Raw genomic sequence first — 18455 nt, 5'->3', positions numbered from 1 at the left:
ATAGGCTCTATCCCTGTCATTTCACCATTGTGGCTTTGCTACCAAACTATTTCCTTATAGCTTACCTATGGCTTTCCCCAAAGAATTGTGGCAACCCATTTGGTGAGGTGCTGAGAAAAGTGCTTTTGGGATCCCAGAACTACACTTCCCATGAAGCTTTGGGGAAGGGTCTGCCAGTTAAAGTGGAATAGATTCAGAATAATACTGATGTGTGAGTAGGTTGTATAATTGTAGAAGGGGGTGTGTGTGACTATTATGAAGGGACCCTACACTTCTGACTTTGGCACTCCAATCCTGCCACCTCAGCTGCCAGCCCACCATCCCAGAGAGAGAGAGAGAGAGTGGGCGGGACTCAATGTCGGGGTGAGGAGCCCTTCCGAGCTCCTCCTGCAAGTGACTGGCCTGCCTTGCAACTATCAAGCGAGTCAGGCAGCAGCAGGAAACCCGTAAACCTGCCGTGCAGAGTAGTCTTCACCCTGCATCTGCTCCTGGCGGTTGCCAGACAGAAATGAGCAGCTGCATATATAAAAGTATTCCTATTAATTAGAGAAGCACAACAGGGACTTCTCCAGGAGAGAATTGTTATTCCTCCCAAGGACAGCTGAGAAACAGAAGATTGAAAAAGTCTCTAAGAACTGGAAACAGATTGTTCTACCATTTCTTGAGTTAGACGCATATTATGCACTCCAAATTAAGAAATAGCAGAACAATCCATTTCAACTTCTAGCCTTTTTCAATCTTGAGTTCAATATGGAACCTTTTTACACGTTGGGTCTTGCTAGTGCTTATGTGTTGACGGCTGGGCGTTTGACACTGCGCGGCTCAGTGTACAAAGTGAGCAGGTGGATTTAGAGTTCCCTCCCTCCTCTTAATCCCCGTTCACAGGACCTCCATTGCATCCAATTGGGATTTACGGGCAGGGTCATCCCTCAATACAAGGCAGACTGTATGGTGCCTCAGGCGTGCTCTGACTCAGTACAGGGCAGGAGCTCCCTGTCTTTGTTCTCTGCAAAGCCTCTTTCCTCCTTGGCTCCCGCTTTGAGAGACCATCCGGCTGTTCGACTTCACTAGGGTTAAAATAAACGACTCAAGATTCCGAGGGGGGAAGAGGAGGGCCGGGAGCCTTCAAAGAAAATGCGGCTGCTTTCCCTCTGATGTCACTTCCGGCCTGGCTCCTTCCTTGTAGATAATAGGCTCCCTGGTGAAGCGCTGCAGTTTGATTCGTCATCAAACACAAGCAGCAGAAGAAGCGGCGTCAGTGGCGCTTTCAGGGGTCTGGTAAGCCCCTTGTCCCGCGTTGTGCAGTTGGGCGAAGGGGAGTTCCAGGGCCGCTGTGGAGGGGAGCGAGGAAGGGGATTAGGAGATCCCTGTAGTGTGGGTGGGGTTTCCCCAGGGCCACAGGGGAGGGCGCGCAGGAGGCCTGTTCAGCTGATCCATCCAAATCAGGGAGGAGAGCTTCTCCCCCTCCCCCCCCCTCTCTGCAAGGCTAGGACACCACTTTGAACGAAGGGACGATTGAACGTATGCCTCTGAATGCCCCCATTACACACACACTGACTGGTGTTATCAGTTCTCCTGGTTGACCCACATGTGCCCATTCAGACAGGCGATACAGAAGGGACCTTTTAAGAGTGAATAGAAAGTGCTACTGAAAACTGGCACTCTTTTCATAGAATGAATCAAACTGGGAAGACCATGACTGAAAGTAAACCACCGTGTTTTACTAAAAGGGTAAAGGTGAAGAGAGCAATTTAAATGCCCCCAGGGCAGGGCAGTCCCCACCTGCCTCCGTATCCCATCACTCATGCCGACAGGGGTGTAGATAAAGTTAGTCCTCCAATAATTTATGACATCATCAAAAATATAGATTCTTGCTTTCTTCTGCCACATTGCACCCAAAGATCTTTGAATTTCCTTATCACAACTCCAGGAACTGCAGCTTTCCAATTTAATAAACAACAACAGAGCTCACATTGAATTCTGAAAGGGGACAGTTGAAAAGGTAAGTGAATGGATCAAAGTAAAAACATATTTCATTCACAATTAAACCAAAATGCTCTATTCCAGGAGAGGCTTGAAAAAGTTCAGAGATAACTTAGGTAGTATAGGATCTGCTCTATCACTGAACTACAGCCCAACCCCTAAAAGCTTGTTTAGCTTGTTTTTAATGAAGAATGGGGGATAATGAGGATGACTCTGGGCTCTGTTGGAGCTGCTTTCAGAGATCTGTCAGCCATCCAGACACCCATCTTCAAAGGGAGACATAGACCCCATAACTGGGTTTATATCAAAGGTTATATGGTAGAAACAATAATCCTCACATTCAACCATTCTTAGGCAGCAACTTTCCTACTCTGCAAACCTTCGCCCTAGGCATATTAATCCCTATTTGGCTTTGTTCATAGAATAAGTCGACCTGCTCCCTCTGAACACGGCCTGAAAAGGCAGAAAACAATTCCTGAAAGCAGAGAAGAGATGAGGACCCTGTGAAAGGACAAATATGGAACAGCAAGACCCAGCTACTCCTGAAGCAGAACTTGGCCCTGATGCCATCAAGACTGAGACCCATGCGGAGGAATTCCTGGGGGGAAACGTGCAGAAGATCTTGGGGGAGAATCCCCTCAGCTCAGATGTGCTTCGCCAGCAGTTCCGGCGTTTCCGCTACCAGGAGGCTGTGGGCCCCCGAGAGGCTTGCAGCCGACTCCACCTTCTTTGCCGTGAGTGGCTGAAGCCAGAGCGACACTCAAAGAACCAGATCCTGGACCTGGTGATCCTGGAGCAGTTCCTGGCTCTCCTGCCCCCAGAGATGGAGAGCTGGGTGAGGGAATGTGGGGCCGAGAGGAGTTCCCAGGCGGTGGCCCTGGCAGAAGGTTTCGTCCTGAGCTGGGCAGAGGACGAGAAGCAGGAAGAGCAGCAGGTGAGAAGGTTTCAATTAGACCACGGGCAACCAACTTGGTGCCTTCCAGATGTTGAAGTAAAACTCCTGTAATCGCTGGCCATTCATTGTATTGGCTGAGGTTGATGTGAATTGGAGTCCAGTTGCATCTGAAGGGCACCACTTTGGCTACCCCTAATAGCAAGTATATTTAAGGGATTTGTCTCTATCCTTTCTTTTCTATATCAAATCCTCCTCTGGGTTTTGCCTCCCTGAGACTTCTTTTAATCCTGCTCCCCATTATATGACTTGTTTTTATTACGCTGTTTCAGGAAAAGTCTGTCTATGCAGAAATAGGAACTGATTTCCCTGAGGCAGAAAGGACTCCATCGGACACCAGGCAGAGGCTGCTGGGTAAGGATGAATGAGGCGTATCTCTGGTCTCTCTCTGTTGATTTTGACTCTTTTACTCTTGTCTCCAGCCTTTTCCACAGCTCAAAAATGCTCCTACTTACATCATGATTTTGTACGTGGAAATCATCACTTTGCTTTCTGGCCTAGAGCTCATATGAGGAGAGATGTTTTGTCACACAACTGAAACATAAACTGTGAATAAACACCTGAAATAGACCCTTGTGCAGTTAGACCTAAATGGTTTCACCTCTGAGAATAGCATACTGTATACTCATGGTTTTTGGCCCCATTTTCTTTCTCACAGGTAATGAAATGATGTCAGCAAAACCTACTAAACCATCTCCCCTCTCTGGTGGAGGAGAAGCTGTTGCTATCACCCCAGATCAGGTAGGGGAAAGACTCAGAAGTGGGAGAGGCTGGGGGCAGCCTGGGTGCATCTCTGTCCCTGAGTCTGAATGAATTTCCCTCCAATTCTTTGCGTCTCCCAAAGCCACCTCAACAAAATCTGTGAATGCCATTTAAGAAGGTTCCTCTCCTTAGAACAATGACCAGCCACCTCAACTTAGCTACTTTTTGCATGTAGGTAGCAGATAATCTTTATGCTTTCTGTGATGACAAAATGTATTATTTTTCTTTTAGGATGCAGTGTCTTTGGAGGATGTGGCTGTGCATTTCACGGAAGAGGAGTGGGCTTTGCTGAATCCTGACCAGAGAGCTCTGCATAGCGAAGTCATGGGGGGGATTTCTGGGACTCTGTCCTATCTTGGTAAGGCCCCCTGTTTGGTCATAATTTGTTATGTGGCTTCAAGTCAATCATGACTTTTGGCGGCCCTATGAATCAATGACCTCCAGTAGCATCTGGCATGAACCACCCTGTTCAGATCTTGTAAGTTCTGGTCTGTGGCTTCCTTTATGGCATCAATCCATCTCTTGTTTGGTCTTCCTCTTTTTCTATTCCCTTCTTTTCCCCCAGAATTATTCTCTTTTCTGGAGAATCATGTCTTCTCATTATGTGTCCAAAGTATGATAACCTCAGTTTCATCACTGTGGCTCCTAATGATAGTTATGGTTTAAGTTGTTCTTACACCCAATTATTTGTCTTTTTCATGGTCCATGGTATCAGTCGTATTGGAATGGTCCAATTTGCTGGAATTTTTCACTAAAATGTTTCCCTAAGTGCTAACACAGCATAGCTGAGCTCCATCTGAGTTTCTAATGTAGTCCACTAGGTGCAACATCTGACATTCTGGGCTTTGGGAAGACACGTCCGAAGATTCCCTCTTAGTTTATCCTTTTTCCTAGACCTGGAGCAGAGTGGTGGCAGTGCATCATACGATGTGGGGGAGAGGAGGACCGTGTTAAGACTGCAGTAGCCGTCATGGTATGCTCCACAAATTGCTGGACTGTCACTCCCATAAGCCGTGACCATTGTCCACGCTAACTGGGGCTGATGGGAATGGGATTCCAACACGTTCTGGAGAGCACCACATTGTTATAGGGAAAGGGACTTAGACGGTAAGAAAAGCCTTCCCTATATCTGCCCATTTCCTATATTTCAACACTTCAAGTCCACTTCTTCCACGGTAGTACAAGATTTGCAGGCTATGAGGAACTCTTGTAGGAATGTGGACTTGGCCAGTGCAGAGCCACTCTCCTGCAATTTGCCTATGTACGTTTGTGTGTCTTTGTGATTGGCCTAGGACCACCCAATGGGATTAACCTCTAACTGGGAGCTGAACCCAAGTCTCCATGGTCCAAATCCAAAAGTCTATCATGCTCCAGTTGTCAGTGAATGCCAGACGACAGAGGCTGTTCAACCCGGGGTAACCTCGGTCTCCCGTCTAAGTCCTTTCAGTTCTTCGTTTACTGCAAGAGTTTATTGGGATTGTTCAACAATTTGAGGTTCCATTTCTTCCCCCTTACCAATTTCTCTTTTCCTTGCAGAAGAAGATGAGTGGAAAGACAAGAGGAAGGGAGAACTATATGGAAAAGAGTTATGGGAAAGAGGCAGATCTGAAAACAGGGAAGAAGAGAAAAGGAGGAATAAGTCTTGCACTTCTCAGGGCAGTGGCTATAATAAAATTGCCAGCCAGGAGAAAACAGATCAAAGAAGCAAAAGAAGTAAATATTTTGGATGTTGGAAAAGTCTCAATTCTAACAGAAAATTGAAAACCCATGACAAAAACCAGAAAGGGAAGAAACCAAATACATGCCTGGAATGTGGAAAGAGCTTCAGCTGGAAACACCGACTTACTTCCCATGAAAGAATTCACGCCGGGGAGAAACCATATAAATGCCTGGAATGTGGAAAGGGCTTCCATCAGAATAAACATCTGAATTTCCATCAAAGAATTCACACTGGGGAGAAAGCATATAAATGCTTGGAATGTGGAAAAAGCTTCAGGTGCAAGAGCATTCTCACTTCCCATCAAAGTATTCACACCGGAGAGAAACCACATAAGTGCTTAAAATGTAGAAAGACCTTCAGTTGTAAACACAAACTCACTTGCCATCAAAGAATTCACACCGGAGAGAAACCATATAAGTGCTTAGAATGTGGAAAGAGCTTCAGAATGAAAACCCAACTCACTTCCCATCAAAGAATCCACATTGGGGAGAAACAATATAATTGCTTGGAATGTGAAAAGAGCTTCAGGTGGTATTACCAACTCACTTCCCATCAAAGACTTCACACTGGGGAGAAGCTATATAAGTGCTTAGAATGTGGAAAGAGCTTCAGATGGAATTACCAACTCACTTCCCATCAAAGAATTCACACTGGGGAGAAACCATATAAGTGCTTAGAATGTGAAAAGAGCTTCAGGTGGAATTCCCAACTCACTTCCCATCAAAGTATTCACCCCGGGGAGAAACCATATAAGTGCTTAGAATGTGGAAAGAGCTTCAGTTGGAAAAACCAACTCACTGTCCATCAAAGAATTCACACTGGGGAGAAACCATATAAGTGCTTAGAATGTGGAAAAAGCTTCAGAAGGAAAAACAAACTCACTTCCCATCAAAGAATTCACACTGGGGAGAAACCATATAAATGCCTGGAATGTGGAAAGAGCTTCAGCTGGAAACACCGACTCACTTCCCATGAAAGAATTCACACTGGGGAGAAACCATATAAATGCTTAGAATGTGGAAAAAGCTTCAGGTGCAAGAGCAATCTCACTTCCCATCAAATAATTCACACCGGGGAGAAACCACATAAATGCCTGGAATGTGGAAAGGGCTTCCATCAGAAGAAACATTTGAATTCCCATCGAAGAATTCACACTGTGGAGAAACCATATAAATGCATCGAATGTGGAAAAAGCTTCAGGCGCAAGAGCAATCTCACTTGCCATCAAAGAATTCACACTGGGGAGAAACCATATAAATGCCTAGAATGTGGAAAGGGCTTCCATCAGAAGAATCATCTGAATTCCCATCAAAAAATTCACACTGGGGAGAAACCATATCAATATTTAGAACGTGGAAAAAGTTTCAGGTGCAAGAGCAATCTCGCTTCCCATCAAAGTATTCACACTGGGGAGAAACCATATAAATGCCTGGAATGTGGAAAGGGTTTCTGTCAGAAGAATCATCTGAATTCCCATCAACAAATTCACACTGGGGAGAAACCGTATAAATGCTTGGAATGTGGAAAGGCCTTCAGTAGAAATTCCTCTCTCACTTTTCATCAAAGAATTCACACTGGGGTGAAACCATATAAGTGCTTAGAATGTGGAAAAAGCTTTAGGGGGAAACACCATCTCACTTCCCATCAAAGAATTCACACTGGGGAGAAACCATATAAGTGCTTAGAATGTGGAAAGAGCTTCAGCTGGCCAGACAAACTCACTTCCCATCAAATAACTCACACTGGGGAGAAACCATATAAATGCGTGGAATGTGGCAAAGGCTTCACTAGAAATTACTCTCTCACTTTGCATCAAAGAATTCACACTGGGGAGAAACCATAGAACTGCTTGGAATGTGTAAAGCTCTTCAGGAGTTTGTTGTTATGTGCCTTCAAGTCAATTACGACTTATGGCAGCCCAAAGAATCAGTGACCTCCAAGAGCATCTGTCATGAACCACCCTGTTCAGACCTTGTAAGATCAGGTCTGCAGCTTTCTTTATGGAATCAATCCATCTCATTTGGCCTTCCTCTTTTTCTACTCCCTTCTGTTTTTCACAGCATTATCGTCTTTTCTAGTGAATCATGTCTTCTCACTATGTGTCCAAAGTATGATAACCTCAGTTTCATCATCTTAGCTGCTAGTGACAGTTCTGGTTTAATTTGTTCTAACACCCAATTATTGGTCTTTTTCGCAGTCCATGGTATCCGCAAAGCTCTCCTCCAACACCACATTTCAAATGAGTTGATTTTTATCTTATCCACCTTTTTCACTGTCCAACTTTCACATCCATACATAGAATTCGGGAATACCATGGCCTGAATGATCCAGACTTTAGTGTTCAGTGATACATCTTTGCATTTGAGGACCTTTTCTAGTTTTCTCATAGCTACCTCCAGTCCTAGCCTTCTTTTGATATCTTGACTATTGTCTCCATTATGGATAATGACTGTGCCGAGGTATTCATAATCCTTGACATGTTCTCTTGGTCCAATCCCTCTTTCCGTGTGATATGTTCTGTGTACAGATTAAAGAAATAGGCCCTGTCTCACACCCTTTCCGATGGGGAACAAATCAGTTTCTCCATATTCTGTCCTTACTGTAGCCTCTTATCCAGAGTATAGGTTGCGCATCAGGACAATCAGATGCTGTGGCACCCCCATTTCTGTGAAAGCATTCCATAGTTTTTCATGATCTATACAGTCAAAGGCTTTGCTGTAATCTATGAAGCACAGGATGATTTTCTTCTGAAATTCCTTGCTCCGTTCCATTATCCAACATATGTTTGCAATATGATCTCTGGTGCCTCTTCCCTTTCTAAATCCAGCTTGGACATCTGGCATTTCTTGCTCCATATATGGTAAGAGCCTTTGTTGTAGAATCTTGAGCATTACTTTACTTGCATGGGATATTAAGGCAATACTTAAGTAATTACTGCATTCCCTGGGATCCCCTTTCTTTGCAATTGGGATATATATTGAACGCTTCCAGTCTATGGGCCATTGTTTAGTTTTCCATATTTCTTGACAAATTTTTGTCAAAATTTGGACAGATTCAGTCTCAGTAGCTTGTAGCAACTCTACTGGTATGCCATCTGTTGCTGGCGATTTGTTTCTTCCAAGTATTTTGAGAGCAGCTTTTACCTCACATTCTAAAATTTCTGGTTCTTCATCATACGGTTCCTCTGTGAATGAATCTGTCATCCTGGCATCTTTTTCTATAGAGTTCTTCAGAGTATTGCTTCCATCTTCCTTTTAGTTCAGCTTGGTTAGTCAGTGTGTTCCCCTGTTGATTATTCAACATCCTTATTTGTGGTTTAAATTTCCCTTTAATTTCTCTAATCTTTTGGAATAGGCTCTTGTTCTTCCCTTTTGTTGTCCTCTTCTATTTCTATACAATAACTATTGTAATAGTTTTGTTTGTCTCAACGTACTAGTCGCTGTATTGTTGCATTTAGGGTTCTGACCGTGTTTTTATCTCTTTTTGCTTTTGCTTTCCTTCTCTCTTTAACCATTTTAAGAGTTTCTTCAGTCATCCATTGAGGTCTTTCTCCCTTTTTAACTAGAGGTATTGTCTTTTTGCATTCTTCCCTGATCATGTCTCTGACTTCACTCCATAGTTCTTCTGGTTCTCTGTCAACTAAGTTTAAAGCCTCAAATCTGTTCCTTATTTGATCTTTATATTCTTCTGGGATGTTATTTAAATTGTATTTTGGCATTATGATTGCTTTGTTCTTCTTTAGCTTTACTCTGATTTGCGATACGACCAGTTCATGATCTGTACCACAGTCTGCTCCTGGTCTTGTTTTTGCAGAAAGTATGGAACTTCTCCATCTTCTGTTGCCAATTATATAATCAATTTGATTCCTATATTGACCATCGGGTGATGTCCACGTGTACAGTCGTCTTTTCGGTTGCTCAAAAAATGTTTTTGCAAGAAACAAATTATTGGCTTCACAGAATTCAATAAGTCTTTCTCCTGGTTCATTTCTGTCTCCTAAGCCCCATTTCCCCACAATTTCTAGTTCTTCTCTGTTCCCTACTTTTGCATTCCAGTCCCCCATGATTATCATATGTTGTGTTGGTTTGTGATCAATTTTCTCCTGTACTTCTGCGTAATATATATGCTATTTGGACCTTGTCTTCTGTGCTAGACGAGATGTTTGTGATCTTGGTGTGGAGGGACTTTCATTAGTTCCGTTGTCATGGACAGATCACTACCTGGTTAGTTTTCAACTCACTACAACTCAGAACCTCCGCAGGGGTGGGGGACCAATTAGAATGGTCCGCCCCAGGAGTCTGATGGATCCGGATGGTTTTCTGATGGCCCTTGGGGATTTTCCGGTCACCTCGGTAGGTGATTCTGTCGAAGCCTTGGTCGACCTTTGGAATGAAGAAATGACCAGGGCGGTGGACACAATCGCCCCTAAGCGCCTCCTTTCGCGGATTGGAACCAAATCGGCTCCTTGGTTTACTGGAGAACTGGTGATGGTGAAACGCGAAAGACGGAGACTAGAGCGACGTTGGCGGAAAACTCTGAACGAATCTGATCGAACACGGGCTAGAACCTACTTAAAAACCTATTCCATAGCAGTGAGGACCCAGAAGAAACTCTTCTTCTCCGCCTCTATTGCATCCGCTGAATCTCGCCCAGCGGAATTGTTTTGAGTTGTCAAGGGTCTTTTAAATTCTGACCCTCATGAATATGTTGACCGCTGTATAACCCGTTGTCATGAGTTTGCATGTTATTTTGCAAACAAAGTCGCTCAGATTTGTTCTGACTTAGACGCCAAGATTAATACAGTCTCTATGGATGTAACTTCAGCTCCTGCTTGCTTAATTAGAATGGATTCTTTTCAGCTTGTTCAACCCGAGGATGTGGACAGAATCCTTGGAGAAGTACGTCCCACCACGTGCATGTTAGATCCTTGCCCTTCCTGGCTTATAAAAACTGCCAGAGAGGGACTGGTTAAGTGGGTCATGGAAGTGATTAATGCCTCTTTGGGACAGGGCAGCATACCGTCCTGCCTAAAGGAGGCAGTAATAAGACGTTTACTGAAAAAACCTTCCTTGGACCCCCTATTATTAGGTAATTACCGCCCAGTATCTAATATTCCTTTTCTTGGCAAGATAATAGAGCGGGTGGTGACTGCTCAGCTCCAGGGATTTTTGGATGAGATGGACTATCTAGATCCAGCTCAGTCTGGTTTCAGGCCAGGTTGTGGAACTGAGACGGCCTTGGTCGCCTTGGTGGATGACCTTCGCAGAGAGCTGGACAGGGGAAGTGTGTCCCTGTTGGTTTTACTGGATCTCTCAGCTGCTTTCGATACCATCGACCATGGTATCCTTCTGGGCCGCCTCGCTGGGATGGGACTTGGAGGCACGGTAATACCGTGGCTCCGGTCCTTCCTGGAGGAACGAACCCAGAAGGTGGTTATGGGGGACTCCTGTTCGACCACCTGGCCATTGACCTATGGGGTCCCACAGGGTTCAGTTTTGTCCCCCAAGTTATTTAATATCTACATGAAACCGCTGGGAGAGGTTATCCGGAGTTTTGGGGTTCTGTGCCACCAATATGCAGATGACACCCAACTCTAGCTCTCCTTTCCACCTGATGAAACCAAGGAAGCCGTCCAGGTTCTCAACCGATGCCTGGTATCAGTGATGGACTGGATGGGAGCGAACAAGCTGAAATTAAATCCTGACAAGACAGAGGTGCTCCTCGTCAGTCGGAAGGCGGAGCAGGGAATAGGGATTCAACTTGTGCTGGATGGGGTTACACTCCCCCTGAAATCACAGGTTCGCAGTTTGGGAGTGCTCCTGGACTCGGCTCTGACTCTGGAGGCACAGGTCTCGACTGTGGCTAGGAGTGCTTTCGCTCAATTAAGATTGGTGCGCCAACTTCGCCTGTTCCTTGACCAGGCAGACTTGACCATGGTGACACATGCCTTAGTTACATCCCGATTAGACTACTGTAACGCGCTCTACATGGGGCTGCCCCTGAAGACTGCTCGGAAACTGAAATTGGTACAAAGAGCTGCAGCCAGGATGTTAACTGGGGCGGGATATAGAGAACATACAACCCCGCTGTTGTATCAGCTCCACTGGTTGCCCATTTGTTTCCGGGCACAATTCAAGGTGCTGGTTTTGACCTATAAAGCCTTATACGGCTTAGGTCCAGGCTATCTGTCAGAGCGCCTCTCCCTCTATGAACCTACTCGGACTTTAAGATCCTCCAGCGAGACTCTACTTATTACCCCTTCCTTCCTGCAAGTTCATCTTGCAGAGACACAGAATAGGGTTTTTTCGGTGGCCGCCCCTAGACTGTGGAACTCTCTCCCTATTGAGGTCCGGTTGGCTTCCTCATTATCAAATTTTCATGCACAGGTGAAGACTGTTCTATTTAGACGGGCTTTTAACCAATGTAGTTAGTTTTAACCTATGTTTATTTAATTCCATTTTAAATTGCTTAAACTGAATATCATGTTTATTAATTATTGCTGTTTTAATGTTTTAATGTAAGCCGCCCTGAGTTCCTCGGAAAAAGGGCGGGGTATAAATATTTTAAATACATAAATATTTAAATAATGACATTTCATTGTAATGGGAAAAACCACAAGATGGAATTCTCCCTCCCCCCTGCACGGGGGAAAGGGAGAATTCCACCTTGTGGTTTTTCCTGTTACAGTGTTGCAAGAACACCTGCACTTGGCTGATTATCTCTTCTCCTAAAGATACAGGATCAGTCTCAGGCCCTGAACCTGGCAACCCTAGTCAGGATCCTCTAGTAAAAGGCTTTTGCACAGCAGCCACTATTAAAGATAAGGTAATCCATTCTGATTTAAGTAGTTACAGGAGTAGATCTACCACTAGGGGAAACTTTACATGTGGGAAATGTTCATGCTGCTGCTCCACAAGCATTACAAGCAAAACAGGACATTCATGCTAAAGGTGGAAGTTCATTTCGAACAGTTTCACCAGCTGTCAAACTATTACTCATACCAACACCATAGGAGCCCCATTAGCTACGTATTTTGTAGATTGTAAACCTACTCCCATCTCTCATAATGTTTTGGGTTTTCAGTTTAAACTCTGTAAATCCAAACAGACGCAGTGACACATTTGAGTTATCCTCCTAAGTAAAATATCTGCTTGTAATTTGATCTTGATCAACCATTTTTTAAAATTTCTCTGATGCATTATATATTTTGATCTTTCGGGCTCAAGTGGCAGGAAGCCACTTCCTAACTGTTAGAGCCATATGACAATGGAACCAATTACCTCGAGAGGTAGTGGGCTCTCAGACACTGGAGGCATTCAAGAGGGAAATGGACACCCATCTGTCGGGAATGCTTTGATTTGGAATCGGAGATGCATCGTGATTTTGTCCAGGATTGCTACTGTCCAAATGTTCCTGTACCCAGGGCAGGTGCTGGCGTGTTCAGCGGCCCCCTGCAAATTATAAATCGGCGCCCTTACGTTTTATATTTTTTTTTGTTCATTTTTCAATTCAAATGTTATAAAAAATGTAGCAAGGCAAATAAGGCCAAAAATGAAAATCATTGTGGAGTAGGAAAATGTTTTGTGTGAACAGTAAAATAAAGTAAAAAGAAAGTGACCTTTTTGTACTGTCTTTATTTAGCAAAAAGACACATAGTTACACGAATTTAGCCTTACGTGCTTTCATGTTTGTGAACTTATGAATTAGTTCACTAATGTTTAAGTGGGAACACACATCATTTTCAATTGCAATCATAGCTAGGTTTACAAGTCTATCTTGTGAAATACTTGACCGTAAATAATTTTTAATTATTTTTAATCTAGAAAAAGATCTCTCGCCACTTGCCATGCTCACTGGGTGTCAGTAAAATTCTTAGTGCAATACTCATATTCGGGAATGACAGATGATTGGTCTGAATGGATTTCAGAGTTACGTAAGGATACAAAATGGACACAATTCAGATTTAAAGAGACCTTTAAAGGCCGAAAGTTCATCGGATAATTCAGTTCCACTTACGTCTCTTTTGTCACCGTCCGACAGATGGGTTTGCAAATCACTGCAATTCTGTCGAAGTTCATCTTTATTTATATCTGTAAGTTGATTTATACGATACAAGCCCAGCTGATGTCACCCAGTGGGGCTAGCTTCTAGGTAAATTGCCATTGCACCCAGGCTTCTTTAGACGTGAGCCCTGTTTGAACTCTGCGGGGCTTCCTTTTGAGTGACAGCACAATTGATGATCCACTAGCAATAGAGACTGATGTTGGGAAGGAGAGACTTTAGAAGATCTTGGTCTCCCAAAAGCAAATGTTATAAGGGATGTGTGTGTTTGTGTACATATCTCACGCCTCCATATTCCTAGGGAATCGGGATCAGTCTGAGTTGTATCCAAGGTTAGTCCTACTCAGGGTAAACCCACTGAAGTTACTGGACATGGCTAACTCAGGTCCGTTAATTTCAAGAGGTTGGATCCAATGCTAGCTCTACTGAGAGTAAACCCATTAATGTTAATGGATGTGGCTAACTCAGGTCCATTAATTTCTACAGGCTGGAACCAGCGCTAGTGTGACTTAGGGTATACCCACTGAGGTTAAGAGAGATGGCTAACTTAGGTCTTTTCATTTCAGTGGTTCCAGTGCTAATTCTACATTGAAGTCAATTGGCGTAAGAACATCAGAAGAGCCTGCTGGATCAGGCCAGTGGCCCATCTAGTCCAGCATCCTGTTCTCACAGTGGCCAACCAGATGCCCATTACGGGAAGCCCAAATGCAAGACCTGAATGCAACAGTGCTCTCCCTGCCTGCAAATGGCATCCAGAGGCATACTGCCTCCCCCTGTGGAGGCAGAGCATAAAAGCCATCATGGCTAGTAGCCCTTGATAGCCTTCTCTGCCATGAATTGGTCTTTGTTGTTATTTGCCTTCAAGTCGATTATGACTTACGGCGATCCTATGAATCAGTGACATCCAGTAGCATGAGTATGGCTAGCATTTAAGGCTTTTGTTATCGTCTAAGTCCCTTTCCCTATAACAAAGTGGTGCTCTCCAGAGCTTGTTAGAATTCCATTCCCATCAGCCCCAGTCAGCGTGGACAATGGTCACCGCTGATGGGAGTGAGAGTCCAGCAACCTGTGGAGCACACCATGATGGCTACCCCATTCTTAAAATGGTCCTCCTCTCCCCCAAATCGTATGATGCACTGCCACCACTCTGCTCCAGGTCTAGGAAAAAGGATAAATTACGAGGGAAGCTTTGGACGTGTCTTCACAAAGTCCAGAATACCCAATGTTGCACCTAGTGGGCTATAGTAGAAACTCAAATGGAGCTCAGCTATTGTGTGTTAGCACTTGGGGAAACATTTTAGTGAAAAATTCCAGCAAATTGGACCATTCCAATATGACTGATACTATGGACTGTGAAAAAGACAAATAACTGGGTGTTAGAACAAACTGAACCACAACTATCATTAGAAATCACAATGATGAAACTGAGGTTATCATACTTTGGACACATAAGGAGAAGACATGATTCCCTAGAAAAGACAATAATGCTGGGAAACAAGAAGGGAGTAGAACAAGAGGAAGACTAAACAAGAGATGGATTGATGCCATAAAGGAAGCCACAGACCTGAACTTACAAGATCTGAACAGGGTGGTTTATAACATTGATTCATAGGGTCACCATAAGTCATGATTGACTTGAAGGCACATAACAAATTATGACCAAACAGGGCCTTACCAAGACAGGACAGAGTCCTACAAATCTCCTCCATGACTTCGCTATGCAGAGCTCTCTGGTCAGGATTCAGTAAAACCCACTCCACTTCTGTGAAATTCACAGCCACATCCAAAGACACTGGATCCTAAAAGAGAAACAATACATTTTGTCATCACACAAGCATAAAGATTATCTGCTACCTACATGCAAAATGTAGTTAAGATGAGGAGGCTGGTCCAGGATCTGGTTCTTTGAGTGTCGCTCTGGCTTCAGCCACTCACGGCAAAGAAGGTGGAGTTGGCTGCAAGCCTCTCGGGGCCCCTCAGCCTCCTGCTAGCGGAAATGCAGGAACTGCTGGTGCTGCACATCTGAGCTGAGGGGGTTCTCCCCCAAGATCTTCTGCATGTTTCCCCCCGAGAATTCCTCCACATGGGTCCCAGTCTTGACGGCATCAGGGCCAAGCCCTGCTTCAGGGGTAGCTGGATCTTGCTGTTCCATATTTGATCTCTTGGTCTTTCACAGGGTTCTCATCCCTTCTGTGCTTTTGGGAAATATTTTCTGCCTTTTCAGGACGTGTTCAAAAGGAGCAGGTCCACTTAATCTATGAACAAAGCCAAATAGGGATTACTATGCCCAGCTGAAGGCTTGCAGAGCAGGAAAAGTGCTAGCTGAGAATAGTGGAATGTGAGGATTATTGTTTCTACCATATAACCTTTGATAAAAATCCAGTGATGGGGCCTATGTCTTCCTTTGAAGATGGGTGTGTGGATGGCTGACAGATCTCTGACAGCAACTCCAAAGGGCCCCACAGACCAGCGTCATCCTCATTATCCCCCATTCTTATTTACAAACAAGCTTTCAGGGGACAGGCTGTAGTTCAGTGGTAGAGCAGCTGCTTTGTACACAGAAGGTCCCACTTTCAATCCCCAGCATCTCCAGGTAGGGCTGGGAAAGACTTCTTGCCTGTAACCCTGGAGAGACTCTGCCAGTCAATGCGGACAATACTGAGCTAGATGGAACAATTGTCTAATTGAATATAAGATCCTATACTCCCTAACGTATCTGTGAACTTTTTCAAGCCTCTCCTGGAATACAGAATTTTGGTTTAATTGTGAATGAAATATGTTTTTACTTTGATCCCCCCGTTACTTAATGATTTTATGACATCATTATGTATTTATGATAATATCAGAAGCCTGATGATTTTGATTGCATAAATGTATTGTTATTCTTGACAGGGAGAGTTCCCCGATCACAGAGATATATCATACAGCATACCTCAAATTTGAAAAGAGAACATTTTTCCTCTGTGTGCTACTAAACTACAAGCTAAACCATTATAAGCACATGTAGATTATTTTAGCACATTATATGCACATTTTAAGCCATTATTTGGGCTATCCCATTACACTGTGCTGGGTTTGTCTAAGTTCCTGTAGTACCCAGCAGTTATTTTCTGCAAACACTACTACACAATAAGTGTTAGTGAATGTTAAAGCACCTTCCCCTCCCCCCAAGCCAAATGTGAAATCTTTGAGAAGAGGCTTTGAGATGTCTCCTGATTTGCATGAGCTAAAGACCAGGGAGTCATTAAGAATTCCACTTACAGTGCAATGCAGAGCAGCCACTATTCAAGGGAAGGGGCTCCATTCTGATTTACGTAGTTACAGGATTTGATCTATCACTAGGAGACATTTGCAATATTGGGAAATGTTCATGCTGTTCACAAGCATTAGAAATAAAACAGAATATTCATCCTAAAGATGGAAGGAAATTTACAAACAGTTTCACTAAGTGTTAGTCTACTGATATGATTTATGTTATATTTGTACCAGCACAATGGAAGCCCCACTAACTAGGCAATTTGTACACATACTCCAGAAGAGGTAAAATATTTCACTTGAGATCCATATGTCTTTTTCCAAAGACCAAAATCTGCATCTTGTATTATATTTTGGATTTTCGGTTTAAATGGACTCACCGACAACTTGGGTTATTCTATATATAACAACTTTTGTAATTAATAATAATAACCTGTACAAGTATTCTCTTATTCATTATGTATTTTGGTCTTTTGGAAAGATGAGTTTATATTGTTGTTCCCTGAGATGAGTGCAAGGGAGATAATTGTGATAAGTGTAATAATTAGATATTATTTATATGTTTATAGCACCCGATCTCGTCTGATCTCGGAAGCTAAGCAGGGTCAGGCCTGGCTAGTACTTGGATGGGAGACCACCTGGGAATACCGGGTGCTGTAGGCTGAGAGGAAGGCAATGGTAAACCACCTCTGAATACCTCTTACCCTGAAAACCCTATGAACAGATCCAAAAAATATTCATAGGGTCGCCATAAGTTGTAATCAACTTGAAGGCATATAACAACAAGCAAAATGATGCTAAATAATGTACTGTACTTACAGCTATGAAATTACCACCTAAAAACAGCTGCATATATAACAGTATTCCTATTAACTAGAGAAGCACAAGAAGGACTTAAGAACATAAGAAGAGCCTGCTGGATCAGGCCAGTGGCCCATCTAGTCCAGCATCCTGTTCTCACAGTGGCCAACCAGGTGCCTGGGGGAAGCACGCAAGCAGGACCCGAGTGCAAGAACACTCTCCCCTCCTGAGGCTTCCCGCAACTGGTTTTCAGAAGCATGCTGCCTCTGACTAAAATAATTGTTATTCCTCTCAAGGACAGCTGAGAAAATAAACAGAAGATTGAAAAAGTCTCTAAGAACTGGAAACAGATTGTTCTACCATTTCTTGAGTTAGACGCATATTATGCACTCCAAATTAAGAAATAGCAGAACAATCCATTTCAACTTCTAGCCTTTTTCAATCTTGAGTTCAATATGGAACCTTTTTACACGTTGGGTCTTGCTAGTGCTTATGTGTTGACGGCTGGGCGTTTGACACTGCGCGGCTCAGTGTACAAAGTGAGCAGGTGGATTTAGAGTTCCCTCCCTCCTCTTAATCGCCGTTCACAGGACCTCCATTGCATCCAATTGGGATTTACGGGCAGGGTCATCCCTCAATACAAGGCAGACTGTATGGTGCCTCAGGCGTGCTCTGACTCAGTACAGGGCAGGAGCTCCCTGTCTTTGTTCTCTGCAAAGCCTCTTTCCTCCTTGGCTCCCGCTTTGAGAGACCATCCGGCTGTTTGACTTCATTAGGGTTAAAATAAACGACTCAAGATTCCTAGAGAGGAAGAGGTGGGCCTTCTTCTTCCTCGCCTAGCGTTTAATGGCGAATCAGGGCCGGGAACCTTCAAAGAAAATGCGGCTGCTCTCCCTCTGATGTCACTTCCGGCCTGGTTCC

At 43.9% G+C, this 18455-nt stretch overlaps 1 protein-coding gene and 1 pseudogene across 2 annotated transcripts; both read left to right on the top strand.

Moving 5' to 3' along the window:
- Nucleotides 1-1195: 1195 nt before the first annotated feature.
- LOC133381411 (zinc finger protein 420-like) lies at nucleotides 1196-13008 on the top strand. 2 transcript variants are annotated; one of them, XM_061620501.1, is made up of 7 exons: nucleotides 1196-1278; nucleotides 1931-2002; nucleotides 2406-2917; nucleotides 3208-3289; nucleotides 3594-3676; nucleotides 3929-4055; nucleotides 5234-13008. In XM_061620501.1, exons 3-7 carry the CDS (start codon nucleotides 2501-2503, stop codon nucleotides 7258-7260), a joined length of 2736 nt encoding a protein of 911 aa, XP_061476485.1. In that variant the 5' UTR covers nucleotides 1196-1278; nucleotides 1931-2002; nucleotides 2406-2500; the 3' UTR covers nucleotides 7261-13008. The 2 variants fall into 2 exon arrangements, with proteins under 2 accessions (XP_061476485.1, XP_061476486.1); XM_061620502.1 differs by lacking the exon at nucleotides 1931-2002 and having other exon boundaries at nucleotides 1208-1278.
- A 4272-nt stretch (nucleotides 13009-17280) lies between these two features.
- Nucleotides 17281-17396, top strand: LOC133382587 (5S ribosomal RNA; annotated as a pseudogene).
- Nucleotides 17397-18455: the final 1059 nt, after the last annotated feature.

The sequence above is a fragment of the Rhineura floridana genome, chromosome 3 (genome assembly GCF_030035675.1).
Source record: "Rhineura floridana isolate rRhiFlo1 chromosome 3, rRhiFlo1.hap2, whole genome shotgun sequence".
NCBI lineage: Eukaryota > Metazoa > Chordata > Lepidosauria > Squamata > Rhineuridae > Rhineura > Rhineura floridana.
Note: the sequence above shows the minus strand (reverse complement) of the source record. Positions and strands in the feature narration are given on the sequence as shown.

Excerpts from the sequence above, each read along its gene's own strand:
- LOC133381411 (XM_061620501.1), top strand. The coding sequence starts at position 2,501 with ATGGAACAGCAAGACCCAGCTACTCCTGAAGCAGAACTTGGCCCTGAT. Across the intron at positions 3,290-3,593 it reads CACCAGGCAGAGGCTGCTGG|GTAATGAAATGATGTCAGCA; the intron begins GTAAGGATGAAT and ends TCTTTCTCACAG. Across the intron at positions 3,677-3,928 it reads TTGCTATCACCCCAGATCAG|GATGCAGTGTCTTTGGAGGA; the intron begins GTAGGGGAAAGA and ends TTTTTCTTTTAG.